Source organism: Nuphar pumila, chromosome 14, assembly GCF_984573655.1.
Source record: "Nuphar pumila chromosome 14, dmNupPumi1.hap1.1, whole genome shotgun sequence".
Lineage (NCBI taxonomy): Eukaryota > Viridiplantae > Streptophyta > Magnoliopsida > Nymphaeales > Nymphaeaceae > Nuphar > Nuphar pumila.
In genome coordinates, this window is record NC_143262.1 from 87,340,463 (window position 1) to 87,363,614 (window position 23,152).

General features: G+C 42.6%; 1 protein-coding gene and 1 pseudogene across 2 annotated transcripts in view; one reads left to right on the forward strand and one right to left on the reverse strand.

Annotated features, from left to right (window-relative positions):
- Window positions 1-16,397, forward strand: part of LOC149817260 (putative inactive ATP-dependent zinc metalloprotease FTSHI 4, chloroplastic) — a 34,761-nt gene extending 18,364 nt beyond the window's left edge. Inside the window, exons 12-17 of one of the 2 annotated variants that reach the window (XM_089987426.1) lie at window positions 10,219-10,382; window positions 10,500-10,605; window positions 10,825-10,901; window positions 12,406-12,549; window positions 12,639-12,801; window positions 16,003-16,397. In XM_089987426.1, the coding sequence (XP_089843552.1) occupies window positions 10,219-10,382; window positions 10,500-10,605; window positions 10,825-10,901; window positions 12,406-12,549; window positions 12,639-12,782 (635 nt within the window). In that variant the 3' untranslated portion in view covers window positions 12,783-12,801; window positions 16,003-16,397. Of the gene's footprint in view, window positions 1-10,218; window positions 10,383-10,499; window positions 10,606-10,824; window positions 10,902-12,405; window positions 12,550-12,638; window positions 12,802-15,615; window positions 15,896-16,002 lie in introns of those variants that run through there. The other variant, XM_089987427.1, reaches the window with a different exon arrangement.
- A 2,267-nt stretch (window positions 16,398-18,664) lies between these two features.
- Window positions 18,665-20,548, reverse strand: LOC149817261 (pentatricopeptide repeat-containing protein At3g29230 pseudogene; annotated as a pseudogene).
- Window positions 20,549-23,152: the final 2,604 nt, after the last annotated feature.

The window sequence follows — 23,152 nt, forward strand, 5'->3', positions numbered from 1 at the left end:
TGGGGCGACAGGGAATGAGCCCCTGTCGAAAAACAGCGAGGCGACAGGGGGCCAGCCCCTGCCGACAGCGGCGAAGCGGCAGGGGGGCAACTCCTGCCGACAACCAAGAAGCGGCAGGGGTTGAGCCCCTGCCGACAGCCAAAAGACGGCAGGGCTAGCCCCTGCCGACAGTCGAGAGGCGACAGGGGCCAACCCTTGCCGACAGAGTGAGGGAGAGAGCTCGAGACGGGGGGGGGGTGACAGGGGGACAAGCCCCTGCGTGCCGAGAATCAAGGGGCAGCAGGGGAGTATCCCCTGCCCTCCCAGAAGCCAAGAGGCGGCAGGGGGCGAGCCCCTGCCATCCTAGCAAAACTAAGGGCAACAGGGGCATTGCCCCTGCCAACCGAGTAAAATCAAGGGCGACAGGGGCATTGCCCCTGCCAGCCGAGCAAGACAAAGGGTGACATGGGCATTGCCCCTGCCAGCCGAACAAGACAAAGGGTGACAGGGGCATTGCCCCTGCCAGCCGAAACAGGAAGGCGGCAGGGGCACTACCACTGCGCGCCAAAACTTTAGAGGCAGCGGGGCGAGCCCCTGCCTGCCGGGAAACATGAAGCGACAGGGGCACTGCCCCTGCCTACCTGTAACGCCCCAAAAATCCAGGACTTGTAACTTTTAGAATAGTTTAGAAAGCTTTGAAATCATACAATAATCAGAGTTTAAATAATACTTCAGTGGAAAATGATATTTTTAAAAATCACAAGTCGATGGACCTTGAGCGCATTACAGCGTAAACTTTCCTTTGTCAAATCCTGCACAACCATTGAAATCAAATGGTTTAGAAATGGAGTTTCAATAATTGAGAATTCGTTTGTTGAAACCAAGAAGAAGCTTACTAAACAGTTTTATTAACTCACAGTTTAATAAAAGAGAAATTTTGAAACACACTTTATACCAAATTTACCAACATGTCCTCAGGAGCGAAACGTCAGGGAAAGAGATCTATCTTGATCTCATCACGTCATGGTGCCATCGCAGACTGTATTACCTATCCATTACCTGCCCATAAAATGGGTCAGTTTCGCTAAAAACTGGTAGGTGCACAGACATGACAATATTGAACATAATTAAGCAGAATAATTTAATATGTCAGGTAGACAGGCAATTATATAGCAATTTAATTTCAACAGATTCAGAGAGCAACTATCATGAGCACAATGCTAAAATTATTGTAAACATTTTACTGACACAAGTAGGCTAACTATTACAAGCAAAGCACTGCACAAAAAAGTTAACTAGCAAAATACAATGCTTCCTCAACCACACACACAATTCCATAAGTATTGAACCTGTTGTACCCTATAACTTTCATACGTGCATAACTGAACACATTGTGTGATCGGATTTAAATTATGTTTCGATATTAACTGGCCAAGCGGGTACGCACAAGGCACGACTCTAGAAACAGCCTAGACTAATCCGGGGGTTTATTATGCTATGTATTTTATGATAACCCGGATAACTGACTGAGTCCGCACCTAAGGGGACGGTCGGTGACCAAGAGAGAAATTCCCAAAGCAGCATAAACAATGGATGCATCCCAAACATGGAGAGCTACCACCTAGGATAATTATGGTAGTCTCATTCCCCTAACTCCGATGACTGGGGAAGCCGAGTCTTTTGCTCGTAACTGCCATTAATGGCCTGTCCATCAAAGTTTTGTACCTTCCTGTCCTCTCTCCTGACAGGAGTCAGCGATTCGAATGAGTACATCAGGGGTAGTTATCTGAAGACTCATTCTACATACTCTGGTCTTTCGACCAACTCGAGTATCTTGCCGGTGAAGGCGAAAACATCACTTATTTAGGTGATCACAACATTTTGTTATTTGCCACAACCTACTCATCCAATCATCGCAACGTAAGAAGACGTACTTGTCAAAAAGTACGATCGTACTTGTCAAAAAGTACGACTATGATGAAAGGGAAATGGTTCCACAAGAGAAACCCCAACATATATTATCTGCAAAAGAATTAATACAACACATCATGGCAAGATAAGTCTTGAATTCACTTCAACAACATTTTTCATATTTCATGATGCAAGGTCATCTCAGACCTCTCGTCCGATCAACAAAGTACTTAACATGTTGTGCATGTCTAACAGTACGCTATACTGAACCAGGGAGGTGTGGGGGCTTCTCAAAAGGAACACCCAACACATAACTTCATAACGATACAAAGAATAAAGGAGTGCTCAATTGACATGATTCATCCTTAAAAGCCATGATGCCACATTAAGTCATTCATGCAATGCACAACACTATCAATCTTACGTCCAAAATTTATCTTAGTATCGACATGTGACACTAGATTGATAAATAAAGAATGGGTCCTTCAACAGAACCCTACTTATTCATATGCTCATGCCCCTGATCGGGGTTATTCGAATTGGGTCGCAACTCGAATCAGGGTTATAAAATATTTCTCCCAAGTGTGCGGACTTGGGAGGACTCAAATGCAACTTCGAAATCCTGCGAGGATTAAAACTTAACTTTGCAAAAGTTGTGCACTTTGAAGAGCCCTGGGTTTGCAGAAGGAAATCCTCTTTAAAAGAACTATAGCGCACAAGTGCAACTTCTAGTGTTTTGAAAATGAGTGATAACAGGTTAGGCACAAGACTACATTTATGTAAGTACATAGTTACCATAAATGTGAGCATGTGCAGATTATAACATGACGAAAAGCAACTCTCGACTTGCGATGCCGCACATCGAGGAAAAAACGCATAAGTAACACACGAGGTGTCAAACCATACCTTGACCACTTAGATAGGCAAACACATAAGGTCATAAGTAATACATGGGACACGAAGTCGTACCTCACTCAAAGGAAACGTGCAGGCAAAAATGGATGTAAGCAAACAAGGGCATATGTATTTCAAGAAATACAAAACCACACCTCAACTCATAAACAACTACGTAAAATAATAATCGAAGAATGAAATTGTACATCAACCCATAGGAACGTACAAGCAAGTATATATGCAAGCAATTAAGGGCATAAGTATTGCAAAAAGTAAACCACCTTCAACCCATAAGCAAATACGCAAATTAATACTCGAAGAGTAAAATCGTACCTCGACTCGTAAGCATGCAGACAATAATAATACGCCACGCAAAAGCAATATAAATCTAAGTACAACTAGCATGGACATCTTAATTATTTCAACTTAATTAGATCTATTGCCCCTTGTGCGACTTTACCCTGCCTTGGGATGTCGTGTAGCTGCGTATGCCTACGCGTGAGGATAATACGAGGGTTGAGCCGCGGAGCACGATCGGAGCCTGTTGCGTAAGCTGCAAGGTACGTTATTAGCATGCATTTAAATGAATAGGGAAAACGGCAATAAAGGACTGGGGTTTCGGCTTCTCTGCAAAACAAGGCAGGGATCAACGGTTCCTGCCGATTCGAAACAGAGCGGGGTAGGGTCCAATGACCCATGCCGGCAAAGGAAACAGGTGCAGGGGCCATTGGCCCCTGCCAGATATTTAAAGAGGGGCAGGGGCCATCGGCCCCTGCCAGACGACTAAGAGAGGGGCAGGGGCCATCGGCCCCTGCTGGGTTTCCGAAAAGGGAGGCAAGAGCCGAAGGCTCTTGCTGGCTTGAAAGGAAGGGCAGGGGCCATAGGCCCCTACCAAAAAGAGGAATGGCAGGGGCCGATGGGCCCTGCCAAAAAATGAGCAGAGAGAGGGGAGTGCAGGGGCAAAGGCCCCCTGCGGCTTCAAAAGAGGAGGCAGGGGCCAATGGCCCCTGTCGTTCATGGAGAGAAAGGGCAGGGGCCATCGGCCCCTGCTGGTCTTTAAAAGAGGAGGAGGGCAGGGGCCAAAGGCCCCTGTCGGTCTTAAAAAAAATGGCAGGGGCCATCGACCCCTGCTGGGTTTTAAAAGAAGAGGGGCAAGGGCCGATGGCCCCTGCCAGAAGGTAAGAGAGGAGGGTGACAGGGGGACGACCGACCTCCTGTCGGTCGCCCCGATCTCCCACGGGGAAGAGAAGGGGGTCCGCAAGGGCCATTGGCCCCTGCCGGCACTTCGGCGCACCCCAAAAGAGGGAAGGGGACGACAGGGGCCCTGTAGGCCCCCTGTCGGATCTCCGATGCGCACGGAGGGAGGGCGCGGCAGGGGCCGTGCGCCGCCTGCCGGCGTCCCGGCGAGTTGACAGAGAGGGGGTGGGGAAGGAGGAGAAGAGGGAGGAGACTGAGATAGAGGGCGTACCTGGAAGGGGGGGCGCCGCCGTCGGTGTCGGCTCCCTTGCGAGGTCGTCGGTGGCGGCGATAGGGAAGAGGCATCAGCGTCGGGAGGAGAGGAGGAGGAGGAGAGAAGGGAGGTGTGCCTCCCCTCCCCTCATGCCCTTCTCTTAAAGACTCAGAAGCGGCAACAATCGGGGAAACCCTCAAGGGGTTTCCTTATTTTGTCGAGGAGGGTGGAGCGGCGTGGGCAGGGCAGGGCGCGGCGCACAGGGGAGAGGATTTGTTTTAACAAATCCTCCCTCTGTGTCGGGTTATGAAACCCTAATGAAGAGGGGCCCGGGTCGGGTCCGGACCCGACCTGGCCCAGGTCCATTTTTTTTAGCGGATCGAGAGGCAGCAGGGGGACTAACCCCTGCCAGAGAGAGAGATTGAGGGCTTGGGACGGGGGTGACAGGGAGGGCAACCGACCTCCCGTCGGTTCCCTATCACCCACCGAGGAGAGGGAGTGTCGCAGGGGGCATTGGTCCCCTGCCGGCACTCCGACGCACCCCCAGAGGGAAGAGGGGACGACAGGGGCCTCGCAGGCCACCTGTCGGCCCTCCGATGAGCACAGGAGAGGCGGGAGGGCGCGGCAGGGGTCGTGCGCCGCCTGTTGGCCTCCTGGCGAGGTGACAGAGAGGGGGGGGGGGTGAGGAAGAGAAGAGGGAGGAGAAGAGGGGGTACTAACCTGGGAGGCGGTGGTCGGCGTCGGCGACGTACGCAGCAGAGGCGTCGGCAGCGAGCGTAGAGAAGGAGGAGAGGAAGGTCGGCACGAGGAGGAGGAAGCTCGAGAGGGGAGGCGTGCCTCCCCTCGCCCTCCTGCGATGCTCTTAAAGAGCTAGGGGGACGATAAATGGGGAAACCCCGATGGGTTTCCCTTATCGGGTCACAGGCGGGGTGGAGGGTGCGGCGCACAGGGGAAAGGGTTTTAACAAAACCCTTTCTCCTGTGTCGGGTTATTAAAACCCTAAAAAAAAGGGTCCCGGGTCGGGTCCGGACCCGGCCCGGCCCGGGTCCAAAACAAATTTTTTTTTTAATGCGGGTTTTACAGTTCATCCATCAGACACAATAGAAACTCCATTTTGCTCCCATGAATATTTTTTAATCTCCAGCAACCTCTCCACATTTGCCCTCTCTTCTGCAAAAAGTGTGGTTCGTATTTTTTCTGAACTTGGAGGCACATAACCACTCAAATTACAATTTGCCAAGGATGTTACTAAATCCTTCCAATAAGGATTTCTAGCCGCATTAAATGGGAGTGAACCAGAATAAAAATACCTCCAAACTTTTCTATCCAATTCTTTTCTTTCATATGTATTGAATGATGCTTGTATCGTTCCTCTACCTCCTACATTGACTTTTCTTTTTTTTTTTCTCAGTATCTTCTTGGTGGCTTGCAAATGGCACACTAACTGCACAAGAATCGGCCATTGCCTTTCTCTTGTCATATTCTTCTTGTATTGTCTTCGCATTGCCTCATCAACTTTTCTGCAAGCTGAAATGCCATGTCCTGATATCTTCAACAAATGAGCCTTCACTCTTGTGTAAGACCCAACAAAATCTCTTTCGCAGAGCTTGCATCGAAATCTCTTGTTTCCACCACCTCCTTCTCCAATTTTTGCAAGTTTATCTACATGTAACCATAGTAGCCCCACATCATCAATCCCACTGCAACTATCAACAAAACTAGCAGCAGAACTCACATGTTGGGATGAGGATGACGCAAATCCTTTCCCTTTATCCGTCATTTTTATCCTGAAAATACAAAAAGAATACATTTAAAATTTTAAATCAATTATACAGACTGACATTATCTTGATATAAAATCACCAAAAACAAGGAGAGACTCAACCCCTCCCCTGCCAAAAACAGAGATTAGGGACGGAGGCTCGACCCCCTCCCCTGTCAAAAACAGAGGGAGCAGGGGGGGGGGGGGGGGCTCGGCCCCTCCCCTGAAATCAAAATGAGAAGGGTGGGGGGCTCGGTCCCTTCCCTGCTGAAAATAGGGAGGGGCTCAGCCCCTCCCCTGCCGAAAACAAAGGGAGCAGGGGGGGCTCAACCACTCCCCTGCAGACCCAACAAGAGAGCGAGAGGGGGGGCTCGGCCCCTCCCCTGCCGAAAACAGAGGGAGCAGGGGGGGCTCGGCCCCTCCCCTGCCGACCCAACAAGAGAGCGAGAGGGGGGCCTTGGCCCCTCCCCTGCCAAAATCAGAGGGAGCAGCAGGGGGGGGGCTCGACCCCTCCCATGTCGACCCAACAAGAGAAAGAGAGGGCACAGGGGGGGGGGGGGCTCAGCCCCTCCCCTACCGACACAAGCAGAGAGCGAAAGGGACGTACCTGCGACGAGGGAGAGGAGGAGCTTAGGAGGTGGCGTCGGGAGGAGAGGGCTCGAGCTGAGCTGCGCGGGAGAGGAGAGGAGTGATTTGGGCAAAAAAAAATTGCCCTAATCACTCCTTTTCATTGGGGTGTTTTTTTAACGTCCGAAATGTGGATGAAAATGACCCTGGGTGCGTTGACCGCACCCAGGGTCGTGTTGACCGCACCCAGTGCCGCACCCGCGTCGTGTCGACGCGGGTGCGGCACCTGCTTTGCCGAGTTCCTGTTACTTAGTCGACAAATGAAACAAGTGCAAGATTATGACAATAATCATCAAATTTCAATTGCTTCATCCAGACCAATATTGGTGAAAACTACAGCCTATAGCTGTCACATGGACACTCCATTTTTCCCTCTCTACCTTTGTCGACACACGTGTCCCCATGTTAACACACACATCAACACCTGGACGTGCCATTTTACCCTCTGGACATACAAGTTTGTATTCAATTTATAATTTATAATTTATAATTATATTTTCAGTTTATAACTTTATATTTTCAGTATATAATATATATTTTAGATATAACATATATATTTAAATTATATTCAGTTTATTTTGAATTTATGTGATATATATAGCTGTGTCCCCATAGCCTCATTTTTTGAAATTGCCATGTCGTACCCTTTGTACCCGCACCTGCACCCGCGCCCATACCCATACCCATGTGACATAGGCCTACAGTAAAGAAATAAAAATGGCATGAGTGCTATTATACATGATCCAGAACTATATCTAAAGAAACCACATGGTATGATATTCAAGAACTAGCATAATAGAAAAATATAAAGTTTCTCCAAACAATGTAAGGTTGTCCATAGAAAGAATCACAGTTAAAGCACAGCAGAAATGTGAAGAAAATATTTTAACAAATTTTGCAAGATCGATCGGGGACAAGAATCAAATTCAGATCTGACAGGAAGGAAGATGCACTTCTACGATGAAATTTAGATAAAAAAGTGTACAACCTTTCATGAACATGTGAAAACTTGGAATCCACATATATATATATATATATATATATATATATATATATATATATACAGAGAGAGAGAGAGAGAGATAAAAGCTAAGTGATAAACTTTCAAGTTCCACAAACTTTGTGTACAAAATCTAAAACTGGAAACAAAAATGGTAAAGTACCACTTCTTGCTGCTGGATATATTCATTAAGATATCACACTCTCTTAGTACAAATGGATTAAATAAAATACAAGCAGCAAGAAACCCTTGTTCAACATTGGAATAACAGATGATGGCCTACTGAAGTCAGTGACCATTGTGAATGACAAAGAAGAAAAGCCTCCCTCATGCTCATGAGAACTACTAGAAACAAGAACATGAACTTCTCTTGTACCTCTCTTATATAACCGCTCGAGCCTACACAAGCCCTCAGCGCCAACATGAAGACCATAGAGAAAAATGCAATCACTTGTTAAGTGAGTTGTGTGGCCCCCACCTTGCATACTCACATAAGCTTAAACCTGAAAATAATTTAAAGCTATTCCATATATATAACACCAAGAAATAAATTGAACTACCTAAAAAAAATGATCAGCAATCTTCAGCCTGTACTTACTAGCAACTGTTAGAAGAGCTGCAATTCACTCCCCATTGTCTTACACTATTCATGGAGAAATAAGGAATTAACACTTCTATAGGCAATTGGATTCTCAATAGTAGTGGTTTTGCATCACTTCTCCCTACTCCCAACACAAATATATTACTTAACTGCTCACCCTTAAACCACTTTAGAACATAGGAAGATTAATATTTAATAGGAATAACAAAAGAAGAAGAATAAGAAATCCAGAGTGTATGCAACAAATTCTGCATTCCAATTTAATCAACTAACAAATAGGAGTGCTTCAACATACTAACAATTAACATCACCTCTTTATATGGTTGATTTATTCTTTTATTTGCATAGTCCATTGAATACAAGAAATTATACAAGCAGATTAATCAAGTTTAAAAAATAATCAAGGAAAGCATATACGCTGTTATAAGTAAATTGAAGGATGCATACAACAGTAGCAGTAACAAAATAGCCCCATTCCAAGGAAAAAGCAGTAAGCAGAATGGATACTACAATGGTGATAAAAAAAATTAAATATAGTAAATGGCAGTAAAAGAGAGTGTGAATAAGTAACTCACTCTACTATGACTTGCTTCAAGATCTGATTGCCGGTTGCCTCTGTAGAAAGGAAGATTTAAAATGTGAAAATCCTTGCATATATGTTAATTGTATCTTGCTGATGTTAACGTCCTAATTTATTCATGGGGATTTGTGGATCAATGGCAGTTCCTCAGAGAAAAGGAAAGGCATCTAAAAAGTATTATATTAATAAGTTTTTCAAAAGAAAACAAAAAACAATCAAACAAGGCCAGTTAGCTAAAGTGATAGGTTACTACTACTAGAAACAAGAAGGAATAATAACAAAAGGTGATAGTCATAGGTTCAGTCTTCAGCAATGATGTTCCCTCAAAAGTGTCAGGATGTTAATCAAGATTCCACATAATTCATGGCAACACTCCAAAGAACTCCAGAATATGTACAACAAATTCCATTTTCCAATTTAATCAACTAACATCAAGATTCTACATAATTCATAGCAACTCTTTACCACAAACCATACCCTAGCATCGAGAAACGCACAATCACCCAAAAATCCAAGATGACATGATAAAATCCAACAAACAAGAAAAAGCTGCAATAAACTATTCCCATGAATTAGAAGGCCATAATTAAAAATTTAAAACATCTGTGATTAACAGATAGGCAAACCCTGAAGATGGTACTTTGGGAAGAGAGAGAGAGAGAGAGAGAGAGAGAGAGAGAGAGAGAGAGACCTCACCGATGAGTGAAGGTGATGATACATGGTCGTCTTAAAACTTTGTTGCAAATCTTCGATCAGACCCTGTCAACCAAATTGATCGGACCCTATTGGCTGATGATCTTCCTTGAACCATGGGCACCATCTTCCTCTGGTTGAGAGAGAGAGAGAGAGGAGTGGGTGCATGATTCCCCATTTTTTATTTCTTAGTGGTGAGCAGTCGCTCGTTTGGTAAAAATATTGACTAACCCTCCTGGCGGTCACCAGTATCTCTTTTTGTTGTAGTGTCATGACAAAATGGTGTGATATATAGGAAAATATGATCTGCAAATACTAAATTATATGCCTCGGCCGTAAATGCCGAACGATATGGATTCTTATAAAAACATTAATTTTTATTCTTTACAGATCTAAAAGTAGAATTAGTCACATTCTTTGACCTGTCCCTAGTTTTTTGTATTGTGACGAACACATGGAATGAGTTCCATATGTATTCCAACTCTATCTTCCGTCCCAACGCTTGAAAGGATCGGCATTTATCTTGTGGAACAACCTTTACCATTGTTGGAACCTGTACCAGTTACTGCTGTCATCTTAGATGCCCAAACAGTTTGCTGCTTGACTTTTTTTTTACCGTGCTTGAAATTAATTGTGTTCTGTAGTTTCACAAGCAGTTTGTTGTAACATATTCTTTGGATCACTATTTTGTTGATTGCTTCACCTTTGTCATTGATGGGCAGCTAGGATCATCGAGGAGGAGTTATTTGGCCTAGACAACTTGTGCTGGATTTCTGCTAAAGCTACTTCTGAAGCTTCAGCTCTTGCAGAGGAGTTGATTCTGCAAACTGGAATGACAGCCTTTGGAAAAGCATACTATAGAACACAGGGTGATCTTGTACCAAATGTAAGTGGTTGATATTTGTCTGTGCAAATTGTCATGTTTCTGTATATATTGTTCTTAAATTGGCAGGATTTTAGTCCCAGACCACATTCTTATAATGTCTAAATTTGCATTGCACAGCTTGCACCAAAATTAGAAGCTCTCAGAGAGGAGTATATGCGTTTCGCTGTAGCGAAATGTTTGGCGGTTATACGAGAGTACCGTTCTGCTGTAGAAACCATTACAGGTTAAGTCAATCAGCTCAACTGTACTAGAGGGTAGTTTTTTCCTATTCATAATCAAATTTTTTAAGCTCTTTATACTGGAAATAATTGCATAGAACAAAACATGGAATGAATCAATGAATGGATCAATATTTGAAAGAATTTAGATTCTGCAACTATTTAATGGCATTTACATGGGGAAAACATTTTCTTATAGAGAATTTTCATGTTTTTCTTTGCAGATGTTCTTCTCGAGAAAGAGGAAATTAAGGCAGAGAGGATCTGGGATATATTCTCAAGGGCTCCAAGAATACCTCAGGTGCAGTGTCTGTCTGCAGTTTGTTATATGTGACTTCTTTGAATTTATCACATATGGTGCTGGTAAGCAAGCTGAATGACCAGGCCTTGGGCTGTTCAAGATCATCGCTGTTAGGCTCAAGCCTAGATTGGGTCCACTTACTGTGAGCTTGAACTGGCTCCTTTTTTATGATTTTTTTTTACAATGGTCACAATTGTGAGAGTTGAACACAAAACCTCCCAGTTACAGGACGTGCTACCTCAACCAGCTACTATACCTTGTGGTATTTGACATAAAAGACTATATATATATATATGTGTGTGTGTGTGTGTGTGTGTGTGTGCTACTATTGAAGGTACGGAACTATCAAGTAGGAATCACCTTTTTTATATTTTTACTATTGTTTTTTGTAGATCAGACCCTTTAAATGTGATCTACTTGTTTTCTGTAGTAGAAAATGGATTTTGAATTATGTGATTGCGAATTTGCAACATATAAGCAGGTTTTTCAATGCGTAAAAAATCAATGGCCCACATTGTGCCAAAACTTCATGACTTAAAAAAAACTGTTTTTGTATTGGAAAAACACGATTGATGGTCCGACATTATCAAATAAACTACATTGAACAAATCTATATGGCCAGATTGGGTCATTATAACTTGCATTTATGATTTTCAGCTCAATAGTTTTGTACCTTCATTAGTACCAAATATTCTCCTATATATATGGGAAAATATTTGCTACTAATGAGCTAGAAATCATAGATGCAAATTGTATCGACTCAATCTGACCAAATAGATGTGTTCAACATGGTTTGTTTTCGAAGGATCAAGCCTTGTTTCATTCTTTTCTGATGTAAAAACTTGATTTTTTGAGTTATGAAATTTTGGCACATTGTGGGACGTTGATTTTTAAACCCCTTTAAAAACCTTATTATTTGTCATAATCACATGATTCAAAACAAGATTCCTACTAAACAAACCATGTAGATCACAACCGTAACATTTGATCTACAAAAAATTAGAAATTTTTGAAGAAAAGAGTGATTTCTACTCATTAGTTCCTTACCTTCGTTAGTAGCCAATATATATAGGAGTTTGGATGGGCACTAGCTGTCTGATCCTGTGAAGCATGCCTTTAAAACGCCTCTAAAGGTTGTTTTTGCTAGATTGCAGATATGTTAAATTGGATGGCCTGCATCACTCCCCACAGCCATCCACAGGGAGGGCCATCCAGCTGCATAGACACTGTCACGAACTGAGCACCCCTTATTTATGCTTGGTTGGTATTCTAAAACCTAAACAAGCTGGCTCATGCTTGGCTTGAGAGCCAATGCCACGAACTGCTTGGCTCATTTTCCAGTGCTAGTTGTGGAAGCTGTCAACCATTTCTTTTTATATGTTCTTTTCAATATCCATTGTCATTGTTACTGCAGCATTTTTATCAACAACTGATATGTTTTGGAAACATGTTGCTTTAAAAAATTGCAAATATTTGCTAATTCTAGCAGAATTTGATTTTGCAGCCACCCGTGCGTGAAGTTGATGAGTATGCTGTGCTTGTTCATTCTGGGAGGTGGGGAATCCATGGGGTTTCTCTTCCAGGCAGGGTAACCTTCGCTCCAGGTTACATCGGCTTTGCTACATTTGGTGCACCGAGGCCCATGGAGGTTAGTCATGAAGAAACATGACTGTTGAAGTTCCTGAAAATTTCTTAATTGCATTTCTATTGTTAATGGATTTCTTTCCCCTTGTTCAGACACAAATTATCAGCGATGAGACATGGAAGCTGGTAGATGGTATCTGGGAGAAAAGAATGCAGCAAATTAAAGAGGAGGTGTCTGTTGAGATTAAGGAAGATACAGAAGTGCCTCATCTCTTGTTGGCTGACCACTTCCTTTGAGCATTGTGTGATTTCCGAGGTATTGGATATGTCATCTATGCTTGACACCTTTTGGATGTTTTTCCCTTGAAAAACCATGAAATGAAAATTTCAATTGAGTGAATCCCATAGTGTACTTGGTTGCACGCATTTGCATGTGTCTGTCCCTAATGTGCATGTCATTGGCACCAGATCGGTCCACGCTGATCATTGGTTAGTCAAATTGACTCATCTCAATAGACTCGAAACATAGTAGCTCATCTTTGGTTGGATCACTATTGCAAAATGTACCCTTCAATACAAGCAGCATTATGATCATGTTTGGTCATCTCCATTAGTTGGTCAGGTGGGACACATTTTTGTTGATCCAAAACTTAGAATAGCTATCTTGAGTGCAAGCAGCAATGTGTACACAGATTTCACATTTGCTCCCTTTTCTCTTTTGAGATCTATCCAAATTCCACATCTGGAGATAGCTTGTTAATCACTTGTTACATGGGAAGCTAAGTCACAGGGACTCGGCAAACTGGGTGCTGCACCCGCGTCGACGCGACGTGATGCGGGTGTGCGTGCGGCACCCGGTGTGGTCAACGGGACCCTGGGTGCGGTCAACACACCCAGGGTCATTTGTGTTCATTTTTATGAACCCAAAAAAAAAATGCTCCCGCCGTCAAACAGGGTGCACGTGGGAGGGTCGAGGGAGAAGAAGAGAGAAGAAGACTCTGGGGAAGGAGAAGAGAGAAGACTCGGGGGAAGGGGGGTTTACCTGAGAAGGCTGCGGAGGGCGCTGAAGTCGCCGACAAACAGGGTGCCTGCGGGAGGGGGGTCGACTGTCAAAAAAACGTCGTGAGAGAGAGGGAGAAACAAGTGGTGGGGCTCGTCGGGGTTCCAGTGACTGAGGGAGCTCAAGGGGGAGGAGAGGGTAACAAAGAGAGGGAGAGGGACGAGCACAGGAGGGCGGGGGGTAGGCTATCGGTCGGCGCTCCGGCGAGCCGTCGGTCGGCGACTGGAGGTCGGACGGGAGGAGAGACCAGGGCAGGCGGCGGAGGTGGGGAGGGTTTTCTCGAATGAGAAAACCCTAACCCCTCTGTTGCTTTATAAAAGCACGGGGTGGGGTATTGAGTTTGGGTTTGGGTCGGGTCCAAACCTGACCCGGGTCTGACCCATTTTTTTTTTAAATCCTGGGTTTTACAGGGCTAGGGTTTTTCGAAACATCACGGGATTTATTTTTTCTTTTAAAACATAAAAATTATATATATATATATATATATATATATATATATATATATATATATATATATATATATTTTGCCGCACCCGCACCCATGTGACATAGATGGGAAGTTGACTGTTATGAACAATGTTGTCAAGTACTTATGCCCCAAGGGGAGAAACGTACACCTCAGGGTGAGGCGTATGCCCTACGCTTCGAAGCGCAAGGGCTTGTGAGGTGTTCGCCTGAAGCCCTAAAGCACAGGCCTCAACCTGAGGCACATACACACCTCACTTCCAAATGGAAAAAGACCCTCATATGACTAAAGCACCAAATGGAAAAAAAGGCCACAAAATCAAAGCAAGGGCACATTATGGGGTTGATGCTTGATTGGTTGTGTTTGTGCCTCCTTTTTCAAGTTTAAAAATAAAATCTAAACCCTAAAGAAAAGAGACTCCTACCACCTATATTGGATCTCTCTCTCTCTCTCTCTCTCTCTCTATCTATCTATCTATCTATCTATCTATCTATCTATCTCTCCCGTGGATGTTGATTCGTTGATTGGTTCTTTTAGTTTGACTTGTGCTTCACGATTTTGGTGAAGTTAGGATTTTGGAATTTTTTTTTCGTTCGTTTGAGCGGTTCACAATTGTACTAATTGTCTGTAGAACTTGTTCTTACAGTTCATTGGGATGATGAAGTCCAGTATCTGATAGGTTTTTTCTTTTCAATGAGGATCTGATAGGGTTGCTATATGGAAAATTTTCATAAAATCACGTGATTTCCATATGAACTGATAATCTGTTTTTTTGTTTGAAGATTGACCAGTTTGTTATGTGTGTCTATTGTATTCCTATGAACTTAAAGTTCTGCATGATTGGTTTCTTTAGCAGTCAATCAGGATATCTTTAGCGATAAGCAGTGACACCTTCATAGTAGGTTTTCATCTCTCCCTCTCTCAATTGTTCATTTCTTAGACATGGGTGTTTTTTCTGCTACTTCGTTTCGATTTAGGGCTCATGACAACTCTCCTTTTCTCTTTTGAATGATAACATCTGGTCAATGTTTTTCAAATGTCTCTGTCATATGTTCGTTCTGAGTTTCTCTTTTCTTTTCATCGGGCTTGAGTTGCTTGAAATATCATTGTTTTAACTCCATTATGCCACTATCTTCTTGTTAATTGAGAAATGAGAGAATGGTAGGAGCATGATCTGTTTAACTTGAGGCGTAGCTTGTGTTCTAGCCAGGGATGTTACACAAAATTGAACATTGACCTGTTTTGCACCTTGGTTGTATAATATTCAGTCAATCTAATGTTCTATGTACTATTAGTTTCTTGTCTGTTACATTTTTCAGTGGTTGATTCTCCTATCGGTCTATGCAGTCAGCAGAGACCTGTTTTGTGTAAAATTCCAATTAGTAACCATGAATATTAGCTAACCCAGTTTAATAGTGTGGTAATAACCTTTTTGAAGCGACTTAGTCTTTCACTAGATTGCTTTTTCAATAATCATTTTTTGGATTTCTTAAGTATACACTATAGAATGTAATGTCCTTTTAATATTCTCTGATTGGTTTTAGAGAATATGATTAAACAAATAGAATAATGCAGAGGATTATGATTTCATGAGAACTGTGCAGGGGCAGGACATTTGGGACATAATCAGAGGGTATTGGGTACACTACCCAAGATTGCAGCTTTGCAACATTGGGACTTCTCTTTCTGCTCAGCTTCTCAGTTTGCCCAAGCTTGTACCTCAACTGTTTTTTTAATTTGTTATGAATAACTTTCCATTGTGTTTTGGGTTGCAAGTTTTATAGATTTGGATAAGAAAAAAGGTGTTATTTTATTCTTGATTCCATTCAATTGAGATTTTAACAACTTTCAAGTTGAGAGAAATTAAAAGGGTTTATAGGATGATTTCTTTTTTCTGAGTTTCAACGTTATGATTGGTTTCATTATCTTTTTCATTTTGTCATTTTTGAGGAAAATGTTCATCAATACTGACTACACTGTTTGTTGGGTAGGGATGTCCTATCAAATGCAGAGGTCATAAAGAGTGTATCAGTTTGCAATTGATAATGGCCACTCGATCACACAGATGATTGAGCAGTTCGAATGTGGAAGTTGTGATCTGTCTGTGACAGGTAAAAGTGGCGGTGAGGCAATGGCACTTGAGAAGGTTCAGGGTCCATATGTTAAAGAACAAGAATGGGAAGGTCTTGATGGTGTGATCCGAGTAAATTCCATAGTTAAGCTACCAAGGTTCTTTGGAAGTTTTGAAAAGCACAAGGAGAAAAACTAAGGCCGATCTCTTGCATTTTGTAATTAAATTAGTGATCTCACCATGGTTGTACTTGTAGGCTGTTAATCAATCAAAAGGAACTTTGAAGAAAAGAAAACTACTTTTAAGTTCATAAAATTTTGTGATCTTTTGGTTTTCTATGAGAACTTTTTGATGTTCTTGTAACCTATCATCTTACTAGCGTTGATGTAAGATAGAGAATTGAAGTAGGACACATCTTGTTAGGCAAATAATCAAGTATAGCGTCAATGTTTGATTGTTTATGCAACCACAACTTTTAATTATATGACACCAGATAATTTTCCCAGTATTCTTGTTATATTTGGCATTGAATTAGTAAATGAATTCAAGTGTAAAGGGGCTTTGTAAATGGGATTCGAGGTTGAGATGCTAAGTTGGTTTTAGGCCACAGATAGGAAACATTTTACAACGGCCTTTTTCTAAGAATATATATTTAGGTCTAAGGTATCACAAAGTACTCTAGCTTGTCTAACTGGAAAGGCCAGCCTCGGCTAGATTAGGGAAAGTCTAAACCATTGAAATCCTGCTTTTTTTTATGACATGAAGAAACGAAGTGTGGTCGCCGCTCGGTGGTGTAAAACTCCGTGAGTGCACCCCCTTCCCTTCAGGAAGTTGCCTTGCTTTGGTTAATGCAAGGGGGTGCGCCGAACCCCTTTGGGAATGGAACCTTGACCACCCATCTAGCGGCCTAGGCCCCTCCCACTGCGCCAAACCCCTTTATGGCTTACACAAAGTTAATGCTGAACGATTATAGGATTTGAACTGGAAACCTCTCTGCCATATAGACTAACCCAGCTGTACCAAACTACAAGAGATCTGATCTCTCGTCCATGAGAAGTGACTGAGAGGTTTCTTGTTTGATGAAAAAACATTTAGGGCATGCTTATTCAAAATAGTCCGTTATTTGTTTTTTGCGTGCACATTCAACTGATAGGTTTCTTGCAAGCAAGGGATCTGATCTCTCGTCCGTTATTTGTTTTTTTGCGTGCACATTCAACCTTGTTTTTTGCAAGATAGTCCTTGGGAGGGTAAAACAGTTGTTTTTGCTAACTTTTTGCAAATCAGTCCTAAACTTATAGGTTTCTTGCAAAATAGTCCTCGATGGGGGCAGAACAGTCTTTTTCTTCAAAATGGTCCTCCATGAGGGCAAAACAGTTGCTTTTACTCACTTTTTGCAAATCAATCCCTGCCTTTTGGGTTTTTTGCAAAATAGTTTTTAAGCACTTTTTGCAAATCAGTCCTTGGTTTTTTGTTTCTTGCAAAATAGTCCTCGATGAGGGCAGAACAGTCATTTTGACACTTTTTTTGCAAATTAGTCCCTACCTTATTCTTTATTTGTAAAATAGTCCCTTTGAAGGCAGAACCATCAATTTGCCTGCTTTTAAGTTTTAACAGTTTCCAGGAATGGCTGTTAACCCAGGGTCAAATTTCCAAAAGAAAAAATGACTAATGTACGAAAAAAATGATGTGTTTTCTGAAAAACCTTATAATTTTAAAAAATCTACCCATGTCCAAAATCATAATTTTTCAGTTGTAAAAGGACCTTTTCACCAATTTTCTCTAAATATGTGAACTTCCATCTCAAATATTCAAATATGTGAATTTCTTCCTTTATTTGCAATTTTTTCTTTCATATATGCAAATTTCCTTCCACATTTATGAATTTTCTCTCCAAATATGAGAATATGTAAATGTCCTCCCAAATATGTGATTTTTATTCCAAAATATGTGAATGTTGTATTGTATTTTGCAATTTCCCCCAAATATGTGCTTTTGAAGCGGCGCTAAAGGTTTTAGCGATGCTTTTGAAGTGTCACTAAATGCCCATAATGCTTTTGAAGTGTCAGTTTTTTCCCAACAAATTCCTTTTATTAAAAATCGCATGAGGGGCACAAGCAGGAGGACACTCGCAAATGTGTGAGGACATTCGCAATCGTGGAAGCATGCATGAGGACATTCACAAATGTGACAGAAAATTCGCAAATACCATTGCATGTGTAAAGGGTACATCAGGCGGATTTTAAAAATTTGTAGAGTTTTTTCAGGAAATGCATCATTTTTGTCAATCATTTTCTGTTTGCAAAACCTGATAAGGCGGGGATTAATTTGCAAATGGCTGATAAGGCGGGACCAATTTGCAAAAAAACTTCTTTTTAATTATCAATTCTGGTTAAATATTCGTAGAGGGAACATTACTCTCTAAAATGGCCCCAAGCTCACCATCACTAGAAACTATAGTGTGTGTCGGCAACCGTATAAACTGGAAGGTGTGAGGGTGTGTGTGCATTCATGCCAAATGATCATGCTGCTGAAAGTATTCTTCAATGTTAACCCCTTTCACTAATAACAATTCAGGCATTATATCAGGCTTCTTGTAAAATAGTTGAACACGGTCGGGCCCATACAACATTGTTACTCATACAAGGCACATATCCTTCTATTTTCAACTGTTGAGTTAATCCATCAAGAGTTTCATAGATCTGTCTTCTGTGTTGATGCTGCAAGTCTGCAACCAGAAATTCATGGACGATACCATCCACTTCGATAGAGCTGCAACCAGGCACCTTCTCTATATCACTCTCTCTCATCATTGCTCGAATTCTCTGCACATCATCCCATTCTCCAACTGACGCATAAACATTAGACATAAGCACTTGATATCCAGGATTCAAATGATCCAAATTCAGGATTTCCTGTTTTGCAATTTCTGCTACTATGGAATTTCCATGGATTTTACAGGATCCGAGCAATGTAGCCCAAATTACAGCGTTGGCATTCATGGGCATGTTCTTAATGAACCTCAGTGCTTCTTCTAACTTCCCCGCTCTGCCCAGAAGATCAACCATGCAGCCATAATGCTCGATTCTGGGCTTAAGATGAAAATCTCTCTCCATGGATTCAAAATATCGAAAACCATCATCAACTGATCCTGAATGAGTGCATGCCGAAAGAACAGCGAGGAAGACAATATCATCCGGTTTGGTTCCTTCCTTGCACATTCTGTCAAAGAGTGTTAGAGATTCATTATTGTGTCCATGGAAGGCTAGTCCTGAAACCATTGATGTCCAAGTGATGATACACTTTCGAGGCATTCCCTCAAAAATTCTACGCGCATTATGGATGTCACCGCACTTTGCATACATATCTAGTAGTGAGTTACTGATCACCAAACTGATCTCAGACCTGGTTTTGTCCAAATAAGAATTTATCCACCTTCCATGATTCAGAGCACCCATATGGGCACATGCTGAAAGAACGCTGGTGATTGTGACCTCATCGGGTTTGAGGTCGGTGAGCAGCATGTTGTTAAACAAGCGCAATGCTTCACTAAATTGACTGTTCTGAACATAACCCGTGATCATTGCATTCCATGAAACCACATTTTTCTGTGACATCTGATCGAATAGTAGACTAGCAGAGAATGTATCCCCAGATTGTGCATAGCCGGAGATCATCGACGTCCACGAGACAACACTCCTTGCAGGCATCTTGTCGAAAAGACTTGATGCCGTTTTCATGTCACCAAGCTGGATATATCCTGAGATCATGGAATTCCATGATACAGCATTCCTCTCAGGCATCCGATTAAAAAGTGCCTGCGCCAATTCAATTCTCCCAAGCTTCATGTATCCTGCGATCATCGAGTTCCACGACACTACATTCTTCTCTGGCATAGAATCAAACAACTCTGTAGCTGATTCAGCATCTCCATGTAACATATATGCAGCAATCATCGAGTTCCAAGTGACAACATCTCGTTCAGGCATATCATCAAACACTTTACGAGAAGCATTTAAATCACCGCACTTGCAGTACATATCTATAAGAGTGTTCTGAACAAACACATTGGACTCAAACCCAGATTTGAAGACATGGGTATGCATCACCTCGCCCTGGTTGGGCCCCTCAGGAGTTTCTAAAGACTTCAATATAGAAGTGAAAGTGTAATTGTTAGGAAAGACACCCATATTCCTCATGTCCTTGTAAACAAGCAGTGCATCTCTGTGAAGATTGTGTTGATTGTAGGCTTTGACCATGGTGTTGTAGAGGAAGATATTGGGAGATGGAGCAAATTTGAAGACCATGAATGCATCCTGGAGTTGGTTAAAGGTTGAGTAGAGGTGGATGAGTGTGCCTAGCAAAAGGTTGCTCCCCTGGAGCCCATGCATGAAAATCTGCACATGGGTCTGCTGGACTTCTCTCTTGGTATTGCACTTCCTCAATAATTGAAACATTCTGCTTTCCATGTCTCCAAAGCTAATAGGGACATTGTATCACACCATTTAATATGCATGCCATAGTACTGAGAAGCATGAAGAGACTGAAAACGTCCTCTCATAGCAAGTGGCAGAGGGGTGATGCTTTTTTTTTTCTTTTTTTGATAATTGGGCAATCATTCACAAGCTCATTGCTGTAAAAATCTTATGTTTTTCTTGCCCATTAAGGAGTACACCCAGCTTTGGTGCCGCGACAAGGGATGCGCAACTGTAACTTTTCAACTTGTAAGTTGTAACATCTCTTCAGCTTCACGAGTGACTTCTACTGGATGAGCAGAGCCTTCCTAGTCAGAAAGAAGAGTAGCACCCACTTTATTTGAATTTAAAGAGACCGTAAATCATACCAAACTATCAAATAATGTCAACTTCTTTTTTACTTGGAGAAACCGCTCCAGGCCTAGAGACGTACCCTGGCTCAGCCTACCGTACCATGTCAGCGTAAAACTCCGAGGGCTTACCTCTCGACCTCAGAGAGTTGCAAGCTTCAGATTAAGCAAGAGGGCAAGGGATTTCAAGCTAGACTGCCCGTCAAACGGTCTAGGCCCCCATCCCGCTAAGCCAAACCCCCGGGGTCTAATAGACTCACAACCTTAGCTGAACAGGATCTGTTCTACGAAATGATAAACCCGTGTGTGTGTATATATATAAGATGAGAGAGTACCATCGAACGACCTGTCGGACCACAGCTGATAAGGCTGTATCTTAGAGATTGAGAGGGGTCTAGTGCAGCGGCACACTCAAAATATGCAATGTGATTGTACCCGATGTGCCTTCTTGGTAGAGGTGTCAACGGATCAGGTTTGGTTGGGATCCAGTTGGAACAAGACTTAGACCAGATTTTTGGGTATGGTATCGGGACCATACTCGGGTTTAATCACATTAATTATAATAGAAACCATACCCAGACCCCATAAAATAATAATTTTTATCATTTTTATATTGAACAATTACGGGTCTTAATTGGAACTAAGGTCGGGTTCGGGTCTAGTATAAAATTTTACAAGCTATACCTGGATCCATGTATTAATCGGACCTTCAAGTCCGGACCCGGGCCTTAATCGGATTAGCAAAGCTTTCTTGAATAGAGCATTAAGACTCTCACTAACAATGTTGAATAAAAGGTGGTGAGAGCACCGGGGTCACAGCTTTTCTGAAAGAGCAGTTAGTGCACGTCACCTTGTGTTGAGACGTTGCAAATTCTAATCCCAATGGTATAGTTGTATAACTGGTAGGGGTCTGCCTAACCCCAGCTTTCTGTCAAAAAAGGTCCAATTTCCTGAGGCATTGGGAGCTTTGCTTGTTGGATCATCAGGAGAATGAAATACCAGAAATTTCACAAAGGTCCCAGTCTTGCAAAAAATTACGAAAGCATCTCATGGATCTCGCGGCTTTGACCGGCTTTTCAGAGTCAGCAAGTTGAAGTCGTCAAAACGCCTCATGTAATTTTTGGGGCAAGTTATAGCACCTTGATGCCTGTTAAACTAGAAATCCCTAGTCTTTCAGGATATGTGTGCATCATGTGTCAAGCCAGATATAGTGAGTGTTGTTACAAAAACCGCGAGCAAGAAACAACCGAAGGAAACAAAACACAGCAAGAATACATATTTACTTAGAAAAAACCTCTCCTCAAATCCGAGAGAGTAAAAAACCATGGCCGCCCAAAGAAAAAAAAACTATATTGCTCTTTCTCGACAGATACAAGACAGAAAGAAAAGAAAGAATTTATACAAGGCAAGGTGACAACGCTAAACCTAAACAAATCGGGTCTTATCCATAAGACACCAGGTCTCAAACATAAGCCCAAGAAAAAAATTCTTCTTGGGGGTGCTGCCCCCCTAAGACCCCGTCAGGGGCGGCTCTCCCTGGACCCCCGCTCGTTGAACGTGCAACGAGACCCACGCCGGAAGGAAACTCCCGAACCGTCCTTTCTGCAAGGGCAAAAACTCTAAATCAGACTCCACAACTCATCAAGTGTTGCAAGTGCTCTTTCAGCTTGTGCGCAGTTGGGCTCACTAGAAACGGGAAAGGAGATTCCCATTTTGATTGAACAAATAGGAATCCGATCGAATCAATTTGTTTCAAATGCACTGATTGATATGTATGCAAAATGTGGGGACATTTCAAAGGCAAGGGAACTGTTCAATGAAGCACCTGAGAAGAATGAAATATGCTGAAATTCCATGATATCCGGAGTAACCATTCATGGTCACGTCGACGAGGCATTAGAGCTCTTTGCTGAAATGAGGTCACAAGAGGTGAAGCCTAACAGGTTGACCTTTCTGGCTGTTCTTTCTGTTTGTGCACATGCTGGATATGTGAAGGAAGGCATGGAACTGTTTGCTACCATGGGCAAGAATGATGAAGTTGCAGCAGGAATCTAGCATTATGGTTGCATGGTTGATCTTCTTGGTCGAGCAGGTCTGCTTGAAGAAGCCTATGAAGCCAAATTCTGTAATATGGGGTTGGCACAGAAGGTGGTGGAGAGGGTGACAGCAGAAGAATCTAGTGATGATGCACATTATATGCTTCTGTCAAACTTGTATGCAGCTTCAGATCGATGGGAGGATGCTGACA